The sequence below is a fragment of the Pongo abelii genome, chromosome 19 (genome assembly GCF_028885655.2).
Source record: "Pongo abelii isolate AG06213 chromosome 19, NHGRI_mPonAbe1-v2.0_pri, whole genome shotgun sequence".
NCBI classification, from domain to species: Eukaryota; Metazoa; Chordata; class Mammalia; order Primates; family Hominidae; genus Pongo; species Pongo abelii.
The window spans coordinates 25,965,538-25,989,426 of NC_072004.2; the positions used below are offsets into that span (position 1 = coordinate 25,965,538).

The 23,889-nt window shown below is 47.8% G+C and overlaps 1 protein-coding gene across 9 annotated transcripts in view; it reads left to right on the top strand.

The window, feature by feature from the left end:
• LOC129051277 (tensin-3-like) overlaps positions 1 to 23,889 on the top strand; it is a 159,434-nt gene that overhangs the window by 23,413 nt on the left and 112,132 nt on the right. For all 9 annotated transcript variants that reach the window (XR_010138124.1, XR_010138123.1, XM_063718474.1 and 6 more), the window contains exon 2: positions 7,739 to 7,850. Coding sequence is in view for 7 of the 9 variants with exons in the window: in XM_063718474.1 (XP_063574544.1) it covers positions 7,739 to 7,850 (112 nt within the window). In the remaining 2 variants the exon portion in view is untranslated. The remainder of the gene's footprint in view (positions 1 to 7,738; positions 7,851 to 23,889) is intronic.

Here is a 23,889-nt window from a genome sequence, read left to right on the forward strand (position 1 = left end):
GCGCGAGGCACGGGCGCCTTCAGGGCTGCATGCACGTGGGCTGCGCCGGGTGTGCACTGGTGCCCGTGGACGCTGTGCCGGTGTGTACCCGCTTGTGCTCATGTGTATGCATGTGCCCTTGTCAGTGCGCGTATGTCGGTGTGTGTTTGTGCACCCCGTCTGCACGTCCACGCGTGTGTGCTTGTGAGCGCGCGTCTGTGTGTGCAGGCATGTGTGCGCTGGTCTGTGCCTGAGTCCTGGTGGGTGCGTGTGTACCCTTGTGTGTGCGCGCGCAGCACAAGGAGCGAGAGGGCCAGTGGAGCTTTGCCTAATGGGGGAGTCTTCTGGTAAGCGTGGAAGAGGGTTGGGGCTTAGCTCTTTCTAACCCAACTGCCTCTTGAAAAGGCTTCTTGGGTTCCTTTCCCTGCAATGGAATTGGGATACTGGCCATTGCGCAGACCTGCTATCCCTCGCGTGTTTCTTGCAAAGGTAAAGGGCATTTGAGCTCTGCAATGACGTGGGGGATGCGCTGGGATGTAGGAATCCTTACAGGTTCCCTGGGGACCGCATGGGTTCCAGCGGTGCTCTGTGGTCCACAAGACGGCCCTTCACGGTGTTTGAATTAAACAGAGCAGTGCTAGTTGGCTCCCCGCTAGGTTCAGCCTCCCTTTCCCCAAGTCATTGCATTTGTTTTTCTGAAACTTTTATAAGGTTCTGTGGAGTGAAAAACTGTCAAAATTTCAGCTGGTTACTTGAGGTGTACTGCGTTCCCTTTTAAAGTGTAGTGGTCAAACGCTGCTGCCTGGAAGTGTGGGAACAATATGTGCTGGATGTGGAGGGTGTCCCTCTTGCCCCAGATACCGCCCCCCTGTGGGCTGGGAAATATCCCCGAGGCCTGGAAGTGTTCCTGGCTGTTTAACATCAGAGTGAAGTTGGGCTGGGAATGTGTTTTTGATCAGTGTCTGCCTCTCCAGAATGCCTCTGAAGGTTTCCCAGGTGCCTGAATGCCCACCTAAATCCTCTTACTATGGTGGAGCTGAATATTTCCTGAAAGGAAAACGTAGCTGGGATTGTGCTGATGCAGCTTTGCACTTTTGCGTGTGTAACCATTTTGCCAGGGCGACCTTTAGCCGGGAGAACCTATCCGAGAGGTCCCTGCGGTTTTGCATTTCGGCAGAGTGGAGCATTCATGTGGAGCACCTCCCTGTTCAATTTTGCAGAGATTTTTCTTTCTCAAAAGAGACCTCACAATCAAGACCAGCACTAATTACTGTGTCCCCCTCAGGGAGTCCTTGTGGAACCAGCAGCCTGCTCTCTACCCTTCCAACATTTTGTTCCTAACAATTAAGTGCAATTTAGATTCCTGAACTGAGCCTGCTAAATGCTTCAGCATTGCTGCCTCCTCTCCCCCTTTGGGAGAAATGAAAGCACAGTATCAGGTGAAAACAAGGGCAGTCTAATCCCGTCTGGTCTCATTTCACAATAGAGATGTTATGTACAGATGAAGCGTGAGCAGATGTTATTACACTATCTTAAATGAACTCCTCAGGGATCCAGCAATTCAAATGGCTGAGCCCTCGCAACAGTGCTTATGCTGTTTCCCTCTTTAAGTTTTCTAGCTGTGGACCACTGGGCAAGAAAGCTGCAGGAAAACAGTGCCTCTTTCTCCCTGGTTGGAATAAAGGTATTTGTAAGGAATAAAAGGTCACAGTATCTTTCCTTGGCCCACAGACTGTGGCTAATTCATTTGGTCAACAGGTATTAATTGAGGGTCCATGGTCCACTGTCTGCCAGGCGCTGGGCAGGGCCCTAAGAGGACAAAGGGGAAAGAGCCTGGTGTCCTGCATCTAGGAAACTGCAATCTAGCACAGGAGAGAAGGCATATAAACAAATAACTGCAATACGAGTGAAAAGTAAGTACCAGCTGCTGCATTGCAATAGAGAGATGTGTTTGTTAGGTGTTTGAATGCTGCTCTTGTCTGAGCGTGAGACTGGGGCTTGAGGCATATGGGGCCTGAGTCCCATATGCCTCATCCATTGGCTGTGTGGTGCTGCATCTCGGTTTTGCATCTCACCATCACGGTTTGTAGACTAGTGGTGATTACAGTAATGACACAGAAGCACTTGGCTAGTGTTACCAACTGCATAATTAGCAGCATCATTATCCTTCTTTTGCAGAGCATTGAACACACAATCTCTGTTATCAGAAAGGATGCAATCTCTTTGAAAAAACCAGATACTGACATAGGAACAACTACATAATAACAGTGCCTTAAATGTATATAGATACTTATAATATAGTCTGTTATATACAGTGGTGATTCTGTCTTGGCCGCAAATTGGAATCACGGGATGGAGTTGGGGTGGGGGGTTTGACAACAGTCCAGTGTTCTGATTCAGCCTCCAGGTAATCTGATTTAATTGGTCTGGGGTGGAGCCTGGGTCAGCTGTTTTAAAAGCTGCCCCAGTGATTCTTATGAACTGATAGATGGTATAGCGTTTGGTCATTTACAATAGCTGTTAAGAGACAAGAGGGGGAGGATATCTTTTCTATTTAAGAGAGGTTGTGACTTGTCCTGGGCCACAGAGCTTGTAGTGTAGGTATCAGAACTTACATGAAGGCTTCTGCTTGGTTCAGGACCCTTTCCCTTAGTTTATTTATTTTTTCTTTTTTTTTTGAGATGGAGTCTCACTCTGTCAACTCAGGCTGGAGTGCAGTGCCATGATCTCAGCCTACTGCAGCCTCCGACTCCTGGGTTCAAGCGATTCTCCTGCCTCAGCCTCCCGAGTAGCTAGGATTACAGGTGCCCACCACCACACCCAGCTAATTTTTGTATTTTTAGTACAGGCGGGGTTTCACCATGTTGGCCAGGCTGGTCTTGAACTCCTGAGCTCAAGTGATCCACCCGCCTTGGCCTCCTAAAGTGCTGGGATTACAGGCATGAGCCACTGTGCCTGGCCATGAAGTTTTTTATTAGGTGATTGTATTAGTATATTTTCATGCTGCTGATGAAGACATCCCCAAAACTGGGCAATTTATACAGGAAAAAGGGCTTAATGGACTCACAGTTGCAAGTGCTGGGGAGGCCTCACAATCATTTTGGAAGGTGAAAGGCACATTTCACATGGCAGCAGGCAAAGAGAGAGAGCTTGTGCAGAGGAACTCCCTCTTATAAAACCATCAGATCTCATGATAATTATTCATTATCACGAGAACAGCACAGGAAAGACCTGCCCCCATGATTCGGTTACCTCCCACTGGATCCCTCTCACAACAGGTGGGAATTCAAGATGAGATTTGGATGGGGACACAGTCAAACCATATCAGTGATTAAATGTTTAGGATTGTTTTGTGTTCTTGATGAATCAGTCCTTTTATTGTTATGAGAGGACTTTCTATATCCTTGTTAATGTTCTTTGATCTGTAGCCTACTTTGTCTGATATAGCCACTCCAACTTCCCTTTGATTAACATCAGCAAGGTACTTCTTTTTTTTAGCCTTTGTCTTAAAAAAAAAAAAAAAAAAGACCAGGTGTAGTGGCTCACACCTGTAATCCCAGCACTTTGGGAGGCCAAAGCGGATGGATCATGAGGTCAGGAGTTTGAGACCAGCCTGACCAATATGGTGAAACCCTGTCTCTACTAAAAATACAAAAATTAGCGAGGTGTGGTGGCGGTTGCCTGTAATCCCAGCTACTTGGGAGGCTGAGGCAGAAAATTGCTCGAACTCGGGAGGCAGAGGTTGCAGTGAGCCAAGATTGCGCCACTGCACTCCAGTGTGGGTGACAGGGTGAGACTCCATCTCAAAAGAAAATATACTTATATAATCTGATGACTTTTGTTGCCTTATAATTGAGATATTTAGACTATTTACATAAATATGATTATTAATATGGCAAGGTTTGACTCTGTCATCCTGCTACTTGTTTTCTATTTCTCCTACCTATTATTTGTTCTGCTTTTCTTTTATTTCCTTTTGCCATTTAGATTAATTGAATAATTTTTATTTCATTTTATCTCTCTTGTTTGTTTATTACCTACAATTCATGATTTTAGTGGTTGCTCTAGGGTTTATACTATACCTCTGTAACATCACAGGCTACCTTCAAGTGATATTATATCCACTTCATGAATACTATGAGAGCCTTATAATAGTCTTATGGAATCTTTGGGATGTCCAATTTCTGACTGGAAACCTCTGTGGCCAGTGGCACCTTTGCCTGAGTTCTTGTCCTGTGTCCAGGAAGAATGAGATACGCAGACAGGGGAAGGGTGAAGAAGATGAAGATAAGCTTTATTAAGTGTTAAACAGCTCAGAGGAGACCCACAGTGTCCTCTCTGTAGGCAGGTCATCCCGAACTCTGCTGCTCTCAGCAGAGAGGAGGCCCTGGAGAGGGTGGTTCCGCTCTGCAGCTGGAAGTCCCAACATCTCTGCAGGTCTCTGAAGCTCTCGGCAGAGAGGGTAGGTCCTCTGTGCAGCTGGTCTCTTGTGGGCTCTCCATTCTCTCTGTCCTCTCTCTTGCTCTGGCTGAACATGGAAAAGCCCTTGGAGGGGAGGAAGTGCCTGCTGATTGGTCCATGGGCGGCCATGGGTGGGCTGGAAGAGGCACCATGAGTCCCCACTCCAGTCTGTGGGACTGGCAGCCCGTCCCCAGCCTACAGGCCCTCCCTTGCCTGAAGGTGGGGCCTTACTGAGGACCCACCCCGTTCTGTCCAGGACTTTGCCTACTGCTGCCATTCAAGGCCCTGGAACTTGTCCCCAATCCCGCTCTGAGATCAGAGGTGGGGGGCCGGGAGAGGAGACAGGCCAGGCAGCCAGAACAGACACTCCTGAGCCAGCAGGGATGGTGGGGTGGGGGGGGCTTCCATGCCCCCGAGGGTGCAGGCCGCAGAGATGCCTGGGTCCTGTGCCTGGGAGGGTGGCTGCAGCTGCCTGCACTCAGGGAGCTCCTGCTTTTCCCCAGCTCCCGCCTGCTTGGAGTAGGAGGCCCAGGTCTGCAGCCGTGGATGGTGGCTGCAGCTGCACCCCGGGGGACAGATCCTGCCTGCTCCTGGCCCCACTCAAGAACACAGGGAGGATTGGATCTACAGCTGCAGTTTGGGCAGCTGCAGTGGCACCCAGGGAGTTCCCACCCCAACTCAGAAGAGGCGGAGCTCCCACCGGCTCCATGGAGAGTGCAGCCCCAGCCGCACCTCCCTGCTGCAGCCAGTGTGATGTAGCAACCACTGTCATCAATAGTATATTTCCTTTTCTTCTTTCCTGAACTTTGTGCTATTTTATCAGAAAATTTACTTTTAGATATGTCATATGTCACATTACACTATTGTTTAAACAGTTAATTATCTTTTGGTGAGCTTTAAATAATAAGAAAAACTCGTAAATTTACCTGTGTAATTAGCATTTCTGGTGCTCTTCATTTGTTGGTGTAAAGCCGTAATTCCATCTGCCATGTCCTTTTTGCCCAAGCACTGTCTTTAATATGTCATATGTGTCAGCTGGTGATGATTTTTTTTGGGCTTTAATTGTATATCTTTTTTTACATATTTTAAGAAGTTTTTGGTTCACTTTTATTTTTAAGAGCTATTTTTATTGGGTACAGGATTCTAGATTGACACATTTTCTTTCAGTTTTTTGTTTTATTTTATTTTGTTTATTTTTTTAACTTTTAGGTTCAGGGTACATGTGCGGGTTTATTATATAGGTAAATTTTGTGTCATGGGGGTTTGGTGTACAGATTATTTCCTCCCCCAGGTAATAAGCATAGTACTCGATAGGTAGTTTTTCAATTTTCACCCTCCTTCCACCCTCCACCCTCAAGTAGGCCCTGGTGTCTGTTCCCTTCTTTGTGTCCATCTTTCAGTATTTTCTATTATACTGCTGTCTTCTCACTTATATTTTTTAAAACAATGAGAAACCTGTTATCCTAATGGTTGGTTCCCTGCATGTAATGTGTCTTTTGGCCCTGTGGTTGTTTTTAAGGTCTTTCTCTTTGTTACTGGGTTTAAGCAATTTGATTATTGTATGCCTTGGGGGGTAGTTCCTGTCACATTTCTTGTGCTAGAAATACACACACATATATATATATATATATATATATATATATATATATATAGATGGAGTTTCACTCTTGTTGCCCAGGCTGGAGTGCAATGGCACGATCTCGGCTCACTGCAACCTCCACCTCCTGGGTTCAAGCGATTTCCTGCCTTAGCCTCCCAAGTAGCTGGGATTACAGGCACCACCGCCATGCCCAGCTAATTTTTTGTATTTTTAGTTGACACGGGGTTTCACCGTGTTGTCCAGGCTGGTCTGGAACTCCTGACCTCAGGTGATCCACCCGCCTCTGCCTCCCAAAGTGCTCGGATTACAGGTTTGAGCCACCGTGCCTGGCCAAGAAATTTCTTGAGTTTCTTGGATCTGTGGGTTTATAGTTTTCCTCCTGGTTTGAAAAAGTTTCAGCCATTATTTTTTCAAATATCCCCCCTTCCCTGCCCTTCTCCGTCAGTCTCCATTACACATATGTTATGTTGTTTAAAGTTCTCCCGCAGCTTACTGATGCTTGTTTATTTATTTATTTAGGTTGTCTCATCTCTGTGTGCTTTGTGTTGGGAGGTTTGTACTGTGATGTCTTCAAGTTCATTCACCTGTGCTTCTGGCAGGCTCTAACCTGCCCGTAATCTCATCCAGTGTATCTTGCATCTCATATTCTTACATTTTCCTCAATGAATGTTTGATTTGGATCTTTTTATGTTTTTCAGGTCTCTACTTAACCTTCCAGCATATAGAATAGTTATTATGATGGACATTTGGGTTATATAAAGTTGTTATGACCATTCTTTCTCTTGTGGACATAGGTTTTTATTTCTCTTTAGTGTAAATAAGAATGGAATTGCTGAGTCATAGGACAGGTGTGTTTAAGTTTATAAGAAATTGTCAAACCATTTTCTAAAGAAGTTGTACCATTTATTCCACATTCTAAATACCATTTCATCTTTTCAAATAAATTTAATTATTCCAGTGGGTGAGTAATGGCCTCAATGAATCCATACACGGTCACATATCAGCAAATAGATATGATTAGTGCTTGACTCTAAAAGCAAATTGAATTCTTACAAGGTTATCATATAGCTGGGAGCCTTGGCTCTACAAACATGAATAGGTAGCCGAGTGGTTAGTTTTTCCAAGTGCTAATGCTTGTAATTGTGTTTGAAGAAGAACCACATGTGTGTCACAGGCTGGACTGTCTCTTCTTCTGCAGGAGAGCTCAGAGAGGCTCAAGAGCTTAGTGGTGATTCTGGAACACCTTTGAACCAGGAAAGCCAGTTGACTTCCTCATAACATAATTGTGCTGTTTAGCTAATTACTTTTTCCAGAAGAAAAAGGGTTGAGAGTCTAGAAGTGTATGTGGATTACTTTGTCACAGAAGTAGGTGGCTCTACGGCTCAAGTCTGGAAGGGAGTGCATTTTCACATAATGATGTTGGTTGATGTAATGTTTCTAGGCACCCCATGTGGTGATTGATGAGTTGGGTGAAAGTGAACGTCCGTCTAGGACTCTGGAATTGGGAATGCTAACAGGGTATCCGTGGGTCGTCTTGGGAATTTTAGCATCACCAAGATGGTTTCTTGTTCTGTGTTTGCTTGGTAATATTCCTGTTTTTGCTCTTTACAAATTCCACTAGATTTATTATCTCCCGAAAAGGAAAAAGAAACAAACTATGAGATGAAACGTTGACAATTTCTTCCTTTACTTTTTCAGCCAGAAGAATTAACCTCGAGTCTGCACACTTTTAAGAACAAGGCCTTTAAAAAATCCAAAGTGTGTGGAGTTTGCAAACAAATTATTGACGGTCAAGGTATTTTATGCCAAGGTAATTCTGTGTTTATGATTCTCTTCGCCGATTAATCCAAGGCAAAACAAACAAAAAACAAAACGAAAACTTTTTTTCGGGAGTTTCCGAAAGTTAAATCATGGAATTCCCCTTCTTAGTTTATATGTCCCCCAACCCCCCACCCCCTTACTTAGCAGGGGCCAACCGTATTTACACAGATAAGTGCTCTTGAGGACATTTTTACAGAAAGAGCAGAGTTCCCCGATGGGAGAGGAGGCAGCAATTTGTAAATTAATCATTTATTCTCGGGTCTGCTCTGAAGTGTCAGTAACTCAGGTAATTTAGTTTGACTTTCAGATCTCTTACTCAAGTTTGCGAATGAAATGTTTCTATCTTTAGAATTCAGGTTCATTTTGGTATGGCCCCTTTCAGATCCTGTCACTAAACTAAGCCACCAGCTTGGGTACTAGATATTTAGACGTCAAGTAATGAATGGAACTTGCCAATTCTTTTGTGACTGCACATTAATAAATCTAGTAAGAGATGTGTGACTGTAATGAATGTGGGAATGGTCGGGGGGCAGGGACTGCTGGGCGGACCAGTGGGGTAACCACACAGAGGGAGTCACTAGGAGGACCAGGCCCTTGGAGAGTGCGGGGGCTGCTCTTTGGCATCATTTCATCTGCGGGGTTGGGGATTTCCTCTAGAAAATGTGCAGAGTCTCAGCCTGTGGGCTTCTGTGGTGTTAGGACCTCCCCCTCAGTGCCTCCTTCCCTGCAGACCCCCAGCAGGTGGTCCCTGATAGCCACTTTAGACTAGGGTGCCTATGATGGAAAGATGCATGCAGTCAAACCTTAATGGGTTGAGGATGTGACCAGGGGCCTCTAAGGGGCTCTTGGGATTCTTTTACAGTTCAAAGGCCTGAGTGTGGGTGAGAAGACTGGGGTGCCCCTCCGCTGATTCGGCCCCTTGGAGAAGTCAGTGCTAAAGAATGTGTTGGATGAGTGGTGGGTACCGGCCACCCTGGTCGCTAAGTAGAAGCCAGAGACCAGGGAGCCATTTGTGTAATTCATCTAGATCTGCATCCAAGGCAGAGAACATGGGCTATAGTGTACTCTGAGCCAACTGATAGGACATCCTGTGATTCAAAACTTTTTTTTTTTTTTGAGACAGGATGTCGCCCTGTCATCCAGGTAGGAGTGCGGTGGGATGATCAGGGCTCACTGCAGCCTTGACCTCCTGGGCCCAAGCCATCCTCCCACCTCAGCCTCTCCAGTAGCTGGACTATAGGCATGGGCCACAGGCCCAGCTAATTTTCTTACTTTTTTGGAGACAAAGTCTCATTCTGTTGTCCAGGCTGGTCTGGAACTCTTGGCCCCAAGTGATTTTCCTGCCTTAGCCTCCCAAAGTGCTGGGATTACAGGTGTGAGCCATTGTTATAAGCCCATATTTGCAAATGGCACTGCACTGGGTGATGTCTTGGTCATCTGTGAATGCTGTGGCCTGTCACTGGCCATTCCCCTGCATAGCTTGTCCAGTTCAGGAGGGCCATGTCAGCCAAATGTGGTGGCCCTTTGTGTTTGGGGCCTGCAAGTGTAAAGTGATGAGAAATTGCACTGATGCTCTTGGACAGGCGTCCTCCATCAAGCTTGCTCTAAAATGTCTGTGGGCAAACATAGCAGCCCCTCTGTGTCCCACATACCCTACAGGGTCCAGTAGGGGCTTTGTGCCTTTCCAGGAACATGGCAAAAATAGAAGCCCAAGGAGTCTCCCCATCTTTGAATGTCATTCTCATAGAAATGCTCATATTTTATTTATTTATTTATTTATTTATTTATTTATTTTTGAGATGGAATCTTGCTCTGTCACCCAGGCTGCAGTGCAGTGGCACGATCTCGGCTCACTGCAAGCTCTGCCTCCCAGGTTCACGCCATTCTCCTGCCTCAGCCTCCCCAGCAGCTGGGACTACAGGTGCCTGCCACCATGCCAGGCTAATTTTTTTTTTTTTTTTTTGTATTTTTAGTAGAGATGGGGTTTCACCATGTTAACCAGGATGGTCTCCATCTCCTGAACTTGTGATCCGCCCGCCTCGGCTTCCCAAAGTGCTGGGATTACAGGCGTGAGCCACGGCGCCCGGCCAGAAATGCTCATATTTTAAAATTTTGGTCTCTAACTTTGACTCTCAAGTGTGAAAAGAAGGAAAAGGAAAGTCGTGGTTGAATTGGAACCATGAAACCAGCAGCCCAGAGAGCCTGGGAATCAGAGCTATAAGGGCCTGGTGTTGATCCTAGAGCCCTGGTCCTGTGCCAGCGGAGCCACGGGGCGATACTGGGAGAGCTGTCATGAGCAGCATGGCACCAGCAGGGACACCCTGGGCTTGTTCTCGGCTTCCTCATCCTGTGATGACATCTCAGGCAAAGCTGCAAACCAAAGGTTCCCCATGAACTGACTTCTGCCTGTCAGGTGCTATGTGGGGACAGGTCTGATTTGGGAGCAAAGGCGGAGGTCAGACAGAGCTGGGTCCTGGCCCTGCCCCTGACATGGGCAAAGTCTCCTCACTCTGGGTCTAGGACTTAGGGCTGTTCCAAGGGCAGAAGTCAGGCTTAAAGTGCACAGCCAGCGTTGTGGCACTTAGTTTTGTTATTGGTGTTAGGATTGCTCTGAAGGGAACCCACTGTGGGTAGCTCCATATGGCTGATGCCGCATGTGTGTTTGGTTAGCCTCTGCACCACACATCCTTGAGCTGTAATCCAGTGGGGGAGCTGCTTAGACACAGAGGCCTTTTGCACAACTTACCACAGTGGCTTGGGCTGCACTAGGTTGGTTATACTGCTTGAGGAGTAATTTTTCCTTCTTTGTATAAATGAAAACTGAGTTTACTGAAGAGTTATCTCAGACATCCTTTTTAGTACTTCAGTATTCTGTTCCTGCCATTCAAGTAGCATTGACTATTTTCAAAGTAAATGTAACCAATGAAAGAGAAGAGCTTGAAGAAAGCACGGCCTCCAGCTGTGAAACACGCAAGCGCGTCTTGGACGGTGGGGAGCTGTCTTCTTTCTTTATCTGGAGGATCATCGTCTTAGTGCCTTCCCTGGGTTGGGACTTGTGTCTCTTCCTCTGTCCTGCAGTTGCACACACTCAAAAGGGCCAGGGAAGGACCCCAGATTGATCATCTGGTTCCAAATGAACTCTGTTTTGTGGCATTTTAAATATGTGGTGTGTGAAATATTAGGGAGGGGTGAGGAGGCCTGCCAGAGTGGTGTGTATGTGCCTGAGTGTGTGGGTGCACATATGCATGGCTATGTGTGCGGTGCATGCATGCATGATTGAGTTCATGCATATGAGGACAAGCAGTGCACACACCTGTGATTGCATGTGTGTGCATGCGTGCATGCGTCTGAGTGAATGCATTTGCTTGAGCACACAGATATTCCACATTGTGAGGGAACATGTGAGAGCATCCCTTCTGTTCAGACCACTTTGTAGAGTTCAGCTGCTCTACGACGTCCATTATCTTATCTTGAGGGAGATAGAAACAGAAAATGTGCATGCGCACAGGAGCAGCTTTTGTTCTTGAAAGAGAAGAGAGGGAATAAATAGTGCCCTATCTGGACAAGATGTTCAACAGGCTTATCTTGCTGTGTGTCATCTGGTTGTTAAGGAAGATGAAGTAAGGCATGCTATCTCCAGATAATGGTTTAAATTTCACATGCTTCTGGCAACATCCAGGCACTCATGAGAACAAGGCCCAGTGTGGTGGCCCCACAGCCCGTCTACTGGTTTCTGTTGGTATTGATGCTTTCCCACCTCCTCTTGGAACTCTCTGGAGTTCTGCTTCAGTGTGAGGCAGCGAGACACCTAGAGCATCACCTCTGAGGATTCAAGGCCCACTTTGGCCTGGAGGACCCCACACGTACCCAACATGGACAAGCAATGGGGCTGCCAGCTCTGTCCTAGTGCAGCATTATCTTCTGTCCTGTTTGGCTAATGCTCCTCTACTCCAGGGAACCCAGTATAGCACTGGTTTTTCTCACTGGTGAAATAGATTCTTGGTCAGTGGAGGTAACAAGGGGAAAAAAAGCCATATACATTTTTTTATCCCTTGAAGAAAATCACTCATGGACAGGTATGCTGTTAGGTGACTTCACCCCTCTTCTCATGCCTGGTTTATCCCTTTCTTCTTTACCTCCTCCTCCCCCACAGCTTACTTTCCACCGCAGAGACACATTGCTGCTCCCATTGCCTTTTTAGGCTGGTTCCTTTCCAGGGACAGCCAGGATGCAGGTATTATGGGCACACAGGCACCTGCTCCCGCTGTGTCCCTGTCTGTGGCTCTGGGCCCCTCAGCTAGGATAGGATATCTTGTCTAGAGGCAGTAGAAAGAGATCAGGATGTGGGGTCAAGTTCTGGCTGTGCCACTCTCACTCTGGGCAGTTTTAGACAGTAGGCTTTTATGAAGCCCATTTTCTCAACCCTAAAATGGGCATGAAAATGCAGATCCAGTGGTGCAGAGCTGGGACTCAGGGAGGGGTGTACGTGAAAGGGCCTGGTCTGCCAGGCCAGTGAGGTGCAGGGCAGGACCACCGCCTTCCCAGGGGACGGCTGCTTCGTGCTGGCAGGCAGTGCTGCACTGCATCCTGGATGTGCTGCCTTTCAGAGGGCGCTGGTTCAGCCTCTCCCCAAAGAGTTGCCATGAGCTTGGTGGCTGTGAATCCTGGGGATGGTGTGTTGAGTTGTGCACACCTTTCCAGCCTGGCTGCCTGCAGTGCATGCATGTGTGTTCTTGTGTGTGTGTGTGTGTGTCTGAATTCCTCCCTCACTCCTTGCTCTCCTCTTAGCGGTCCCATATGGTGAAGCTCTTCTGCCTTGAGCCCTCTGGGCTGGTGGGCTTCAGTAGGGTCTGTCCCCATGGTCCCTGGGTCCTTTCTTTGTGGTGGGTGATGGCAAGCACACAGCTGCTTTTTGCAGAGAGAACTGGCAGAAGCTGAGGATGTGGTAGGCTCAGGAAGCTGCATGTCCTGTTGAGTTCATGGCAGGAGGCCCATTATCAGGAGAAGGAACCAGGAACTGGCCCAGATGAAGGAAAACCTTTGCCTTCTGGAGAAAGGAGGGTCACTGCCCTTCAGGGAGCACTTGCAGGCTCCATCCCCGAGGAGGGACCCCCACTCAAGGCGCTTGGTGGAGGCATTGGGAGGAAAGAGCAGCCATGGGCACCGTTGGAGGCAGAGGCATTCTGACTCAAGGGACGGGCCCACCTCTGGTTTCTGGTGCTGTTGACTTAAGCACGTGGTGAGTGTTGTGCCCTTGGGCATGTGTGCACTGAGATCTTGAGGACTTCCGTTAGAGAAGTGTCTGTCTTCTTTCTGTGGGATAGTTTTTTGGAACTGCCTCACGTGTGCCCTGTGTTACCGTCAGAACGTTTGTGTCTCCCCAAAATTCCTATGTTGACATTCTAACCCTCCATGGGATGGTGGCATTATGAGGTGGGGCCTTGGGGAGGTGATTACGTTTTGAGAGTGGAGCCTCACGGGTGGGATTAGGGCCCTTATGAAGGGGACCCTAGAAAGCTCTCTCACCCCTTTGGCTAGGTGAGGATGCAGTAAGGAGGCGCCATCTATGAACCAGGAAGTGGGTCCTCCCCAGACACCGCATCTGTGGTGCCTTGACCTTGGACTTGCAGCCTCCAGAGCTGTGAGAAATAAGCAACTGTTTATAAGCCACCTAGTTTAGGGTAATTTTTAAATAGCCCAAACTGGGGGAGACATTATGTTTTTGTGCACATAGCTCTAGGAATTATGTTAATAAACAATAGAAACTCTTTTTTTTTTTTTTTTTTTTTTTTTTTTTGAGATGGAGTCTCACTCTGTCACCCAGGCTGGAGTGCAGTGGTGGGATCTCAGCTCACTGCAAGCTCCACCTCCCGGGTTCATGCCATTCTCCTGCCTCAGCCTCCCGAGTAGCTGGGACTACAGGCTCCTGCCACCACACCCGGCTAATTTTTTTGTATTTTTAGTAGAGACGGGGTTTCACTGTGTTAGCCAGGGTGGTCTCAATCTCCTGACCTTGTGATCTACCCACTTCGGCCTCTCAAAGTGCTGGGATTACAGGCGTGAGCCACTGCGCCCGGCCTAGAAACTCTTTTTAAAAAACATACAGGATTCCATGTTTCAGAAGTCTTTTAGGCATGATTGTTTTCATTAGCTTTTTCAGTTATGTTAAGTTAATGTGTGTGCTAGAGACCAGGAGGTGTTCGGGGATGCTCCCAAGCCTGAGGTGACAGGGGTGCTCCCAAGCCTGAGGTGCCATGGTCTGTTGAGGCCAAGGCGCCCTGTGGACAGGAGGTGTCATGGTGTAGGCTGAGGCGGCTGAGATAAGCCCCCATCATCAGAGCAGGAGTACTGGGGGATGGGAAGTTACGTGGAGGCCATGAGGCTGGCCTGGGGGTGTGGATGGGACTACCTTCCAGTGCAGAGGCTTGGGGCTTAGAGGTGGGCAGATCTGAAATGCCTTAGGGAGACACACCAGGGAATGTCACCCGTTGAGAGCCCTTGGCCTGCAAAAGCTGCTGCTGCACAGAGGCTTTAGTTTTCTAACTTAACGCAAGCAATAAATCTATGATCCTGCTTGCCTCTGAGGAGGCAGGGGGATATGGTGTACCCACTTTTGGGGGGCAGGCATCCCATCCCTGCTGATACCTGGGACCCAGATCCACTGAATGGGAGAGCCCCGGCCAGGCTCTGGCCCCCAGCCCTGCCTGCTGCTCCACCCTTGCTGGCCTTCTTCCTGGAGGCTGGGCCCCGGTCTCCATCACCCTGCAGACCTCCCATTCCTCCTTCCTAACCCAGCTTCCCTGGATCTGGCCCTTTGTCTGCCCAGGCTGGGATGCCCTTGAGATTCACTCTCCTGTTTGCCTCTCCGCTCCTCTCCTGTTTGTACTCAGAGAACGGCTCTGGGAAACTGTAAACCATCCAGCGGGAAGAACGTGTGCCTGCATCCTCATGGTGGCCCTTTGAGGCTGTGCCTGCCTTGTTTGGTCTCTCCTGAATCCCCCAGGTGCTTTGAGAGGCCGGCTGCACAGGGCTCATTTTTGACCTTTTGCTGGACTGTGCTGCTCTGCCTGCTGACCCTCATCCTTTAGGTTTCAGCTCAGCACCAGGTCCTCAGGAAGGTGCCTCCCTGCCCTGCCACTGTGTCCCCTAGCATCTGCCCTTTTCCCTCCAGAACTATCCATGGCCAGTGACTAGCCAGCCATCTGGATGTTCACTGGGGCAGTGATTCTCTGCCCTCAGCTGGAGCCCAGGAGGCATGAAGGGCTGGCTCTGTGTTGTTCACCAGGTGCCTGTGCACAGGGCAGACACCTCCGTCCCAAAGTGGAGTGCTGTCTTGTCTTGCAGGGTGAACCCTCACCAGCACACTTTTACTGAGCAGGTGCGGCGTCTGGTGCATTGCGATGCCCACGGTGACCAAGGCTTCGAAGGGCTCGGAGTCTAGTGGGCTGGAGCAGTGAGCACGAACAGGATCCCGTGTGAGGAGTGCTTTATCAGAGGTATTTGCAGCCGCCCTGGGAGCACAGAGGAGGGACAGGAAATTCTGGGGAGGTGGGTGGGCAGGGAGTGTGGGCATTGTCAGGACGATGGAGGAACTGCTGTATTCTGATCATTTGTTTATGAATGTATCTGCTCCCCTGGGCCGACTGCTCCCACTATGATGTGATGCACTGCTGTTACTTGGGTATCCTGAGTCTCAGCAAAGGGCCTAGAGCCCAGTAGGTGCACAGACAATGTAAGTTGCATGACAATCCAGATGAATTTGTGCAGATAAACACCTGGCTCATTGATCTGCTCTTGTCTGGCAAATCCATGTGAAATGGCTCCAGATGTTATTTCCAAAGTTCTTTCCAGAACAATTGGAGGTGGTGAGACTCCCACCCTGAGGCCAAGCCCAGCCCCACCGTGGGGTTGACTCCCACCGGGGAACTGAGCTCAGCCGTCCCATCAGACTTGCCCCATCCAGAGAAGTGGCAACACGACAGAATCTTCCAGAAGCTCCCAAAGGGGAAGGAGGCCCCCAGGTCAAATTTCATCTGAGTAATTTCTGGTCGGTGGTGGTTATCCGATGGGAAGCAGCACTTCCCTGCCTCTAAATTCTGCTCCTCTGTTGCAATACAAAGCCTTTCTCAGCCGCCTCCACACTGACTTTACTCTTGGATTTTGCCTGAAATCCTTCCTGTTTTCTAACTCTGTGGCTGGGAAGAAGGCCTGGACCCCTCCCAGATGTTTCTCAACGGTCTGGGTTGTCAGGATTTGGGGTTTCTGCATGCCAGGGACGTCTGGGATGTGTTAGTTGATTGTGCTGGTGGATTTTGATTCTTAATACTCACTGAGTAATGTAGCCAAGCTCATAAATCCAAGTATTTGTTTTGCAGTAACTGGATTCCAGTAACTGGAATTTTATGTTAAGTTGTGGGGTTGTTTTCTGTCGGTTTATTCAGATGGATATAATGCTGCTCTCTGGGTGTGCAAGGTCTGCCTAGGTGTGGCAGGGGGACAAGGCCAAGTGGCAACTTCTGATTCCACATCCTCGAAGCCAGGGAAGAGGCAGTGCTGTGCTTCACGGAGCGCACGTGGGTATCGGCTACCCTGGGACACTAGCAGGCCTGAAGTGTTTAGAAATGTGAGGAGCGGCCGGGCGCGGTGGCTCACGCCTGTAATCCCAGCACTTTGGGAGGCTGAGGTGGGCGGATCACTAGGTCGAGAGATCGAGACCATCCTGGATAACATGGTGAAACCCCATCTCTACTAAAAAAAAATACAAAAAATTAGCGGACATGGTGGCAGGCGCCTGTAGTCCCAGCTACTCGGGAGGCTGAGGCAGGAGAATGGCATGAACCCGGGAGGCAGAGCTTGCAGTGAGCCGAGATTGCGCCACTGCACTCCAGCCTGGGCAACAGAGTGAGACACTGTCTCAAAAAAAAAAAAAAAAGAAATGTGAGGAGCTCTTTTCCAGAGGATGGGGTCAAAGCCTGGCCTCTGCATGAGTCAGCCAGATGGCCCCTAACCTAGGGTGAGCATGGACAGGCAGGCTCCCCTATCACCCTCGCCCCTCCAACCAGCTCACTGTGGCTAGCATGGGTCTAGGAGGTGCCTACCGTGTCAGGTGCTGGCCACCCACACACAGGTGGACATCTGCCACCAGGCTGCTGGGCTAGTGAGGGACAAAGAAGTCCTGGACAGTCACACCCATGTGTGTGGGGGACTGGGGTTCTTGGGAGGGTGCTCTTGGTTTACATGGTGATGAGTGGCCCCACCACTGGGGTCTGCTCACACACAGAGTGAGGTGGGGGACTTGTTTCCTTCCAAACGTGTATTTGAAGTAGACAATTACTAAGAGGGTTTCCTGAGTTAGACTTAAGATGTTTTTGAGGGATTGGTACCATCTTCTCTCTTTCCTTTCATTTTGCAGTATTCTATATTATGATCCCTTTGAATATCTGATGGAGATGCAGAGACATTCTCCTTTGCACCTGTGCCTTGTGTTGGGGGGGATATCTTAAATGGGGGGCAGGTTGACAACAAGGTAAAGAGACAACAAGGTACGTCCTATACATAGATTATGTAAGTAATGTTAGGGATGGGAGCTGGCACCCCGAGACGAAGCAGCAGGTGGGGCCCCAGCGGGTCTCACTGACTCTGGGCTTGATTCTCTGGACTGTGAAGTGGGCAGTAAGGCCTGGCTGGCCCTACTCACAGGCTGTTCGGAGGAACATGTGAGTCAAGGGACGTAAAAGGACTCTGTCAGCTCCTGAGTGCCTCATCAACATTAGTCAGTGCCGCAGCTGATTCAGTGTCCTATTTGTGAAGATTAAGTCCACCTTGATTGATTTCTGAGAGGCTCAAAAGTTAAACCTGTGATCTCCAGAGCCAGGCTGATGTGAGTTCAGACCTCAGCTCCACTGCCTCTCTGTGCTTCAGTTTCCTGGTCTGCCACATGAGGACAATAACTGAAACTCATCAATGGGTTGTGTGAGGATCAGATTCATATCTGAGCACGTGAATCATGCCCATACGATAAGAATCCCTTGAGGGAGATAATGATTTATTTATTTATTTATTTATTTACTTACTTACTTACTTATTTATATTCTTTCTTGTAGAGATGGGGGTCTTACTGTTGCCCAGGCTGTTTTCCAACTCACAACCTCAAATAAGCCTGCCAACTTCGCCTCCCAAAGTGCTGGGAATTCAGGCGTCGGCCGCTGTGCCTGGCCCCAACGATAATTTTTCGAGAAAAGAAAATCATTACATGGAAAGAATGAGAGAGAAAGAGTAAAACTGAATATCTGGGGATGAAAACTTCAAGAGTTTTTAGGGGCTGTTGTCTTGAAGTGTGGTTCAGTGTTCTTGGGCAGATCTGGCGTGGGGAGGTGAGGATCTGTGAAGAGAGTGAGAACAGCAAATAGATAAGAGCATGGGGATGGCCGCCCTCTGACATCAGCGGAGGGACCATGCAGCGACATCGAATCCTACCTGTGCCACACGGGCACACAGAGACGGCTGCTCTGGCTCAAATGGGAGCATCTTGAGCCTTATCCCCATTCCTGAGTTCATGTTCAACAGAGGATGGTCTGGAGGGTTTAACTTCCCTTTTAGGAGGCACCTGGCTGAGGAAATGGTGCTGTGGGAGGCAGTCTGGGTGCAGCCAAGAGTCTTGGGGTCTCCGCAACCCCAGTCGACCTGCCACAAAGGCCTGTGCAAATACTGGAGTTTGTGAGAGTGACTATCTTGGTTGACTGATTCTTGATTGATTGATTATTGATTGTTGACTGATTCTTGATTGATTGATTATTGATTGGTTGATGCCCTCAACAATTAATTTTATAGTGCCTTTTGGGTGCTGGCCTCCCTGAGGCTGTTTGACCCAGCTCCCTGTCACCTTCTCACCCATTTGCTGCTATTTTTCTTCTTGTCTCTTCAGACTTTTCTTGACCCCTGATACAGAAATGAGTGTGGAACCCTCCCTCTGCCTTTAGGCTCCCTCTGCACCTTCCTGGAGTTACTTTCCTGTACCTCATGTCATCCTGATTGAATCTACGGTTCCTGTTGATTTTCCTTTCCTCTTGCACTGCAGTGTACATTCATGAATGTTTTCTGTGTTCCCAATTGTATCCAGGCCCAGATCAGTTTCTGCCCTGTTGTAGGTTTCCAGGACATATTTATAGGGTTACAAAATGTTTCCGCTCTGGGTATTAATGAATACCGGTGGAACTAATGAGGGAATAAAAGGCAGAAGTATTTAGTTTGGTGAGTATTAACTTGTGGTTAACTTTGCATCTTTACAAACATCTGGTTTGTTGGAGGTGGTGAAGATCCCTGCAGGTGAGCTCTTCCCCTTCCCTTTCCCGATGAGACTTATCTGAGGCTTGCCCTGTGGGTGGCTTTTGCGGGTAAAGATTGGTAATGACACCTTTCCTCTAGGTTTCTTTTGTCAAGCATGGGGCTGCAGGATGCTGTGGCTGGTAGCCCTGGTAAGATGAGTGTGATTTGAAACGGGGCTTGTGGAGACCATCCAGGAAAACAGCACAGCAGGGTTTCTATTGCAAGGTTGGACATTCTTGTCGTCAGTCAACATTGGCCAGGCTCCAGTAGGACCATAGAATTGGCACACCCCATGACACTGTGAAGGAAAAAGAGCCTGTGTAAGTACACCAGGCTGAACTGGGATACAATACATGAGCTAGATTTTTGTTTGTTTGTTTGTTTTTGAGATGGAGTTTTGCTCTTGTTGCCCAGGCTAGAGTGCAATGCTGTGGTCTCGGCTCACTGCAACCTCCGCCTCCCAGGTTCAAGTGATTCTCCTGCCTCAGCTTCCCAAGTAGCTGGGATTACAGGTGCCCACCACCACACCCGGCTAATTTTTGCAGTTTTAGTAGAGGTGGGGTCTCACCATGTTGGCCAGGCTGGTCTTGAACTCCTGACCTCAGATGATCCACCCACCTCGGCCTCCTAAAGTGCTGGGATTATAGCCGTGAGCCACTGCACCTGACCCACATGAGCTAGATTTTTATTTGTGTGTGTTTGTGTATCTTCACAGGAAATCATTTTAGCCATTGCTCTTGTCAGTGTAGTAGGAGGAGGATGGACCTGGCCCATCTCCTTAGGTGCTGCCGCATGTGTAGATGGGGCATTCGCAGGGTAGGGGATGCTGTTTACTGAGTTGGAGCCAGGAGCCGGGCACAGTCACTGTGGGTGTAGATGGGGTAGAGGCAGGATGTGGGGATGCTGCAGCTCACTGAGTTGAGATGGGGTCCTGATAGTCACTGCAGGTGTAGATAAGGCGGAGGCAGGATGGGAAGATGCTGCTCACTGAGTTGAGATGGGGTCCTGGCAGTCACTGCAAGTTTAGACGGGACAGAGGTAGGATGTGAGGACTCTGCTCACTGAGTTGAGATGGGGTCCTGGCAGTCACTGCAAGTGTAGATGGGAGCCTGGCAGAGTCAGGGATGGGCTGCTCCACAGGAAGCTGTGGCCCTGGACAGTTGCACCCTATTTCTGTTCCTCAGTGCCGTGATCTTTACAATTTGTACATTAGAGTAGTTAATCTCTAGGATTTTCTCTTTCTTAATAGACTATATAGAGACCACTCCACAAATAGACAATTTCATAGTGTTCTCTAGTAATAATTCACATATGTCATACACTTTTGCATTTTGATCCCTTTGTGTACATGCTACCTGGAGACAACAAGGTATTCCCTTTACATAGATTATGTAAGTAATCATGCATCACAGTGATGTGACGTTTTGGTAGAGGTGTTCTTTCTTTGGCTTATTTCTGGGGAAGCAGTAGAGCATGGTGGAGCTGAGGTGGATGGTGGAGACAGCCTGCCAGCATTCCTGCTCTGCCTCTTTCTGCTTAGAGTCATTGTGAGGAATAGCAGGGTAAATACACATGAAACACAAACACTGAGGAGCTCCAGAAAGTGTTCAATGGTGTCAGTAATGACGATGATGATGATGATGTTGTTAGTGATGGTGATGAGGGTGACAATGGTATGCCGATAATGATGTTGTAATTGATGGTGATGACGGTAACGATGATGGTGATGGTGGATGGTGGCGTAATTGATGATGATGGTATATTAGTGATGATGGTGTTGATGGGGATGGTGATGATGATGGTATGATGTTGGTGAAGATGGTGATGGTGAAGATGATCATGATGGTGATGGTGAGTGGTGATGGTGTAATTGATGGAGATGATGATGGTGATGGTGTGGTTGATGGTGACAGCGGCACTAGTGATTATGTAGACATGATGATGGTGATGGTGATGATGTTGATGAATGGTGACAATGATGGTGATGATGATGGTGATGACAGTAATGATAGTGCTGTGACTGGTGATGGTGATAGTGGTAGTGTAGTTGATGGTGATAGTAACAATGGCAATGGTAACGATTGTGATGATGATGCTGATCATAATGATACTGATGGTGATGATAGATGGAGAAGGGTTAGGGGCATATTCTGTGATGCAGGCCAGTATTTCTACCATTCCTTTTCTGGCTCATCCTTGGACTTTCAGGTCCCTGACTTTCACATTTTAACCTCCTATTTACATGCAAATTTCATGTGTGGTTAAGTTGAAAGAAAACATTTCATGTTTTAAAAACTGTTATGTTAACATGTAAGGGCCCTGTTATCTCTACTCTTGGAACTTTAAGTAAGGGAAAGAAAAGATAGAAATGACATTGAGCAATGGGGTTAAGTGTCCAGTTGTGGTTTTTCTTACACTGCTCAAAACCTTGCTGGTGTGCTCATACCATCAGTTAGGACTCTGAGGCAATCCGTTCTCACTACATGTCACTGAGTTCCCTTGGGTGGCCTAACATGGTCCAGTTGCCACTGATATCCCCAACTGGTTGTATTTCACAGAGGACAGAGGAAGGCTCTGTTATGGGTGAGTCTCGGCATTCTGGAGTTGAGTAGATTCGGCCCCAAAAGTTACAAGTTTTGTGGGACTTGGTCCCTGGAAGAAGGAAGATCCAGGGAGGATCCAGGGTCAGGCCACGCATAAATGCTCCCCATTTGAGAGATGGTTTTCTGGGATCTAATAGTGGAATCAGCGAGACTATCATGGAATTAGACAGGATGGCACAGAATAAAGAAGTGCTGCAACAAGAGAGACAGCTGTAGGGAAGGCCTAAAGGAGGTGAGAGTTGAGAAAGGAAGCAAGGAGAAAGGAGAAAAGAAGCAAGGAGAAAGCTGAGAAAGGAGAAAAGAAGCAAGGAGAAAGCTGAGAAGGGAGACCAGAGGGAAAATGGGATGAAGGGAGTTTTGTAAGAAAGATTTGGTAATGGGTTATTCCACACGGTTAACCCAACATTATTAAGCACCTGCTAGGAGAGAAAGATGAGAGTTTTGTGTCCTGTCTTTGAGTCTGACAGAGTCAGCAATACACTAAGTGATTACAGAAAAAAGTTTGGAGATAGACGGGCAGGTCGGTAGGTGTGTGTTTTTTGCTTTGGGCCAGATGCAGTATTAGGACTCCAGGAGAACATGGTAGTTATTTAAAACTAACAAGGCAACAATGGGATCATGGGGTCGAGCAGTGAATGTGACTGCCTTGTCTGGCGGTCCCCCGCTGTGGGTCAGTCACTCCCCTCCTGCCTTGTGGAGCCTGTTACTGGGACACAGAGAGGCTGGCAAACTTGACAATTGATGCTAGGAGAAGCAGAGGGTGACTCACAGGCTTGTTTATAACTTGGTCAATATGTGTCAAGTGTATAAAAGATTCTGACAACCCTGTAAGACAGTGGCCTGGATTCCCAAGGCTCGTGGAGATGTGAAGAATAGCAGTTCCAAGACAACATATAAAAATGTTGGGCGTTTGCAAGCCAGACAGCTCTGTGCTGTAACTGCTGTAGCGGGAGTCAGGATTCCTAAACATGAGTCTGGAAACCTCGTCTGACAAGGGAACTGATGTGTGGTTTGCAGACTGTCAGCTGTGGAGCTGAGTGTTCAGGCAAAGCCATGAGAAGGGGCCTGCCACACACCAGCTCAGATGCCAGAGGGTAAGCTGGGCTGGAGGAGGGACAGGCTCCTTACAGGAAAATGCTTTTGGTGGCGCCTACTTGCATGGAATGTCATTGACTCTCACTTGAGATATTTCAGCTTTTCAGTTTTGCAAGTTGATGGATGAAAAGTGATGTCTCCTTTTTATTATGTTTTTCATTCATCTGGTGATTACATGAGGTTGAACATCTAAAAAGATACAGAAAAGCTGCCTGCAGCATTTCTGTTTACTTAGCAAAGCAGCCTTTCAAATCCTTTGCTCATTGCTTATTTAATAATTAGATTATTTTAGGGCGTGGTGAGGTGGCTTATGCTTGTAATCCCAGCATTTTGGGACGCCGAGGCAGGAGAATCGATTGAAACCGGGAGTTCGAGACCAGCCTAGGCATCAAAACAAGACCCCATTTCTACAAAAAATTTAAAAATCGGCCTGCACAGTGGCACGCGCCAGTGGTCCCAGCTACTCTAGAGGCTGAGGCAGGAGGATTGCTTGCACCTGGAAATTTGAGGCTGCAGTGAGCTGTGATCATGCCACTGCACTCCAGCCTGGGTGACAGAGTGAGACCTCATCTCTAAAAAGAAAAAAAATAAATAAATAACATTTTGAAAATTAATAAATTTAAAAATCATTTTTTTAAATTTCTAAGACTTCACTATATTATGAATACTAAATCTTATCTGTGATATTAGGCAGAACTTTTGCCAATTTCTGATGACATTTGTCCTCAGAAAAGGTCAGTTTCTTATCTTTCCACTTTGTGCATTGCAAACATTCCAGTCAGTTGCTTGTCTAAGTTTGTTTGTGGCCTGTTTGTCACACAAAAGTTGTAATGTTTGGTTTGTTCACATCTACTCATCTTTTCATTTAGTTCATACTCTTGTTCCTTGTTTTAGAATGCCTGCCCTTCTCCAAGGTCACAAAGATGTTCTCTGATATTTATTCTAATATTCATTTCAGCTTTTCCAATTCCGAATCAGTTCCATGATTGATGCGTCTAAAATTCA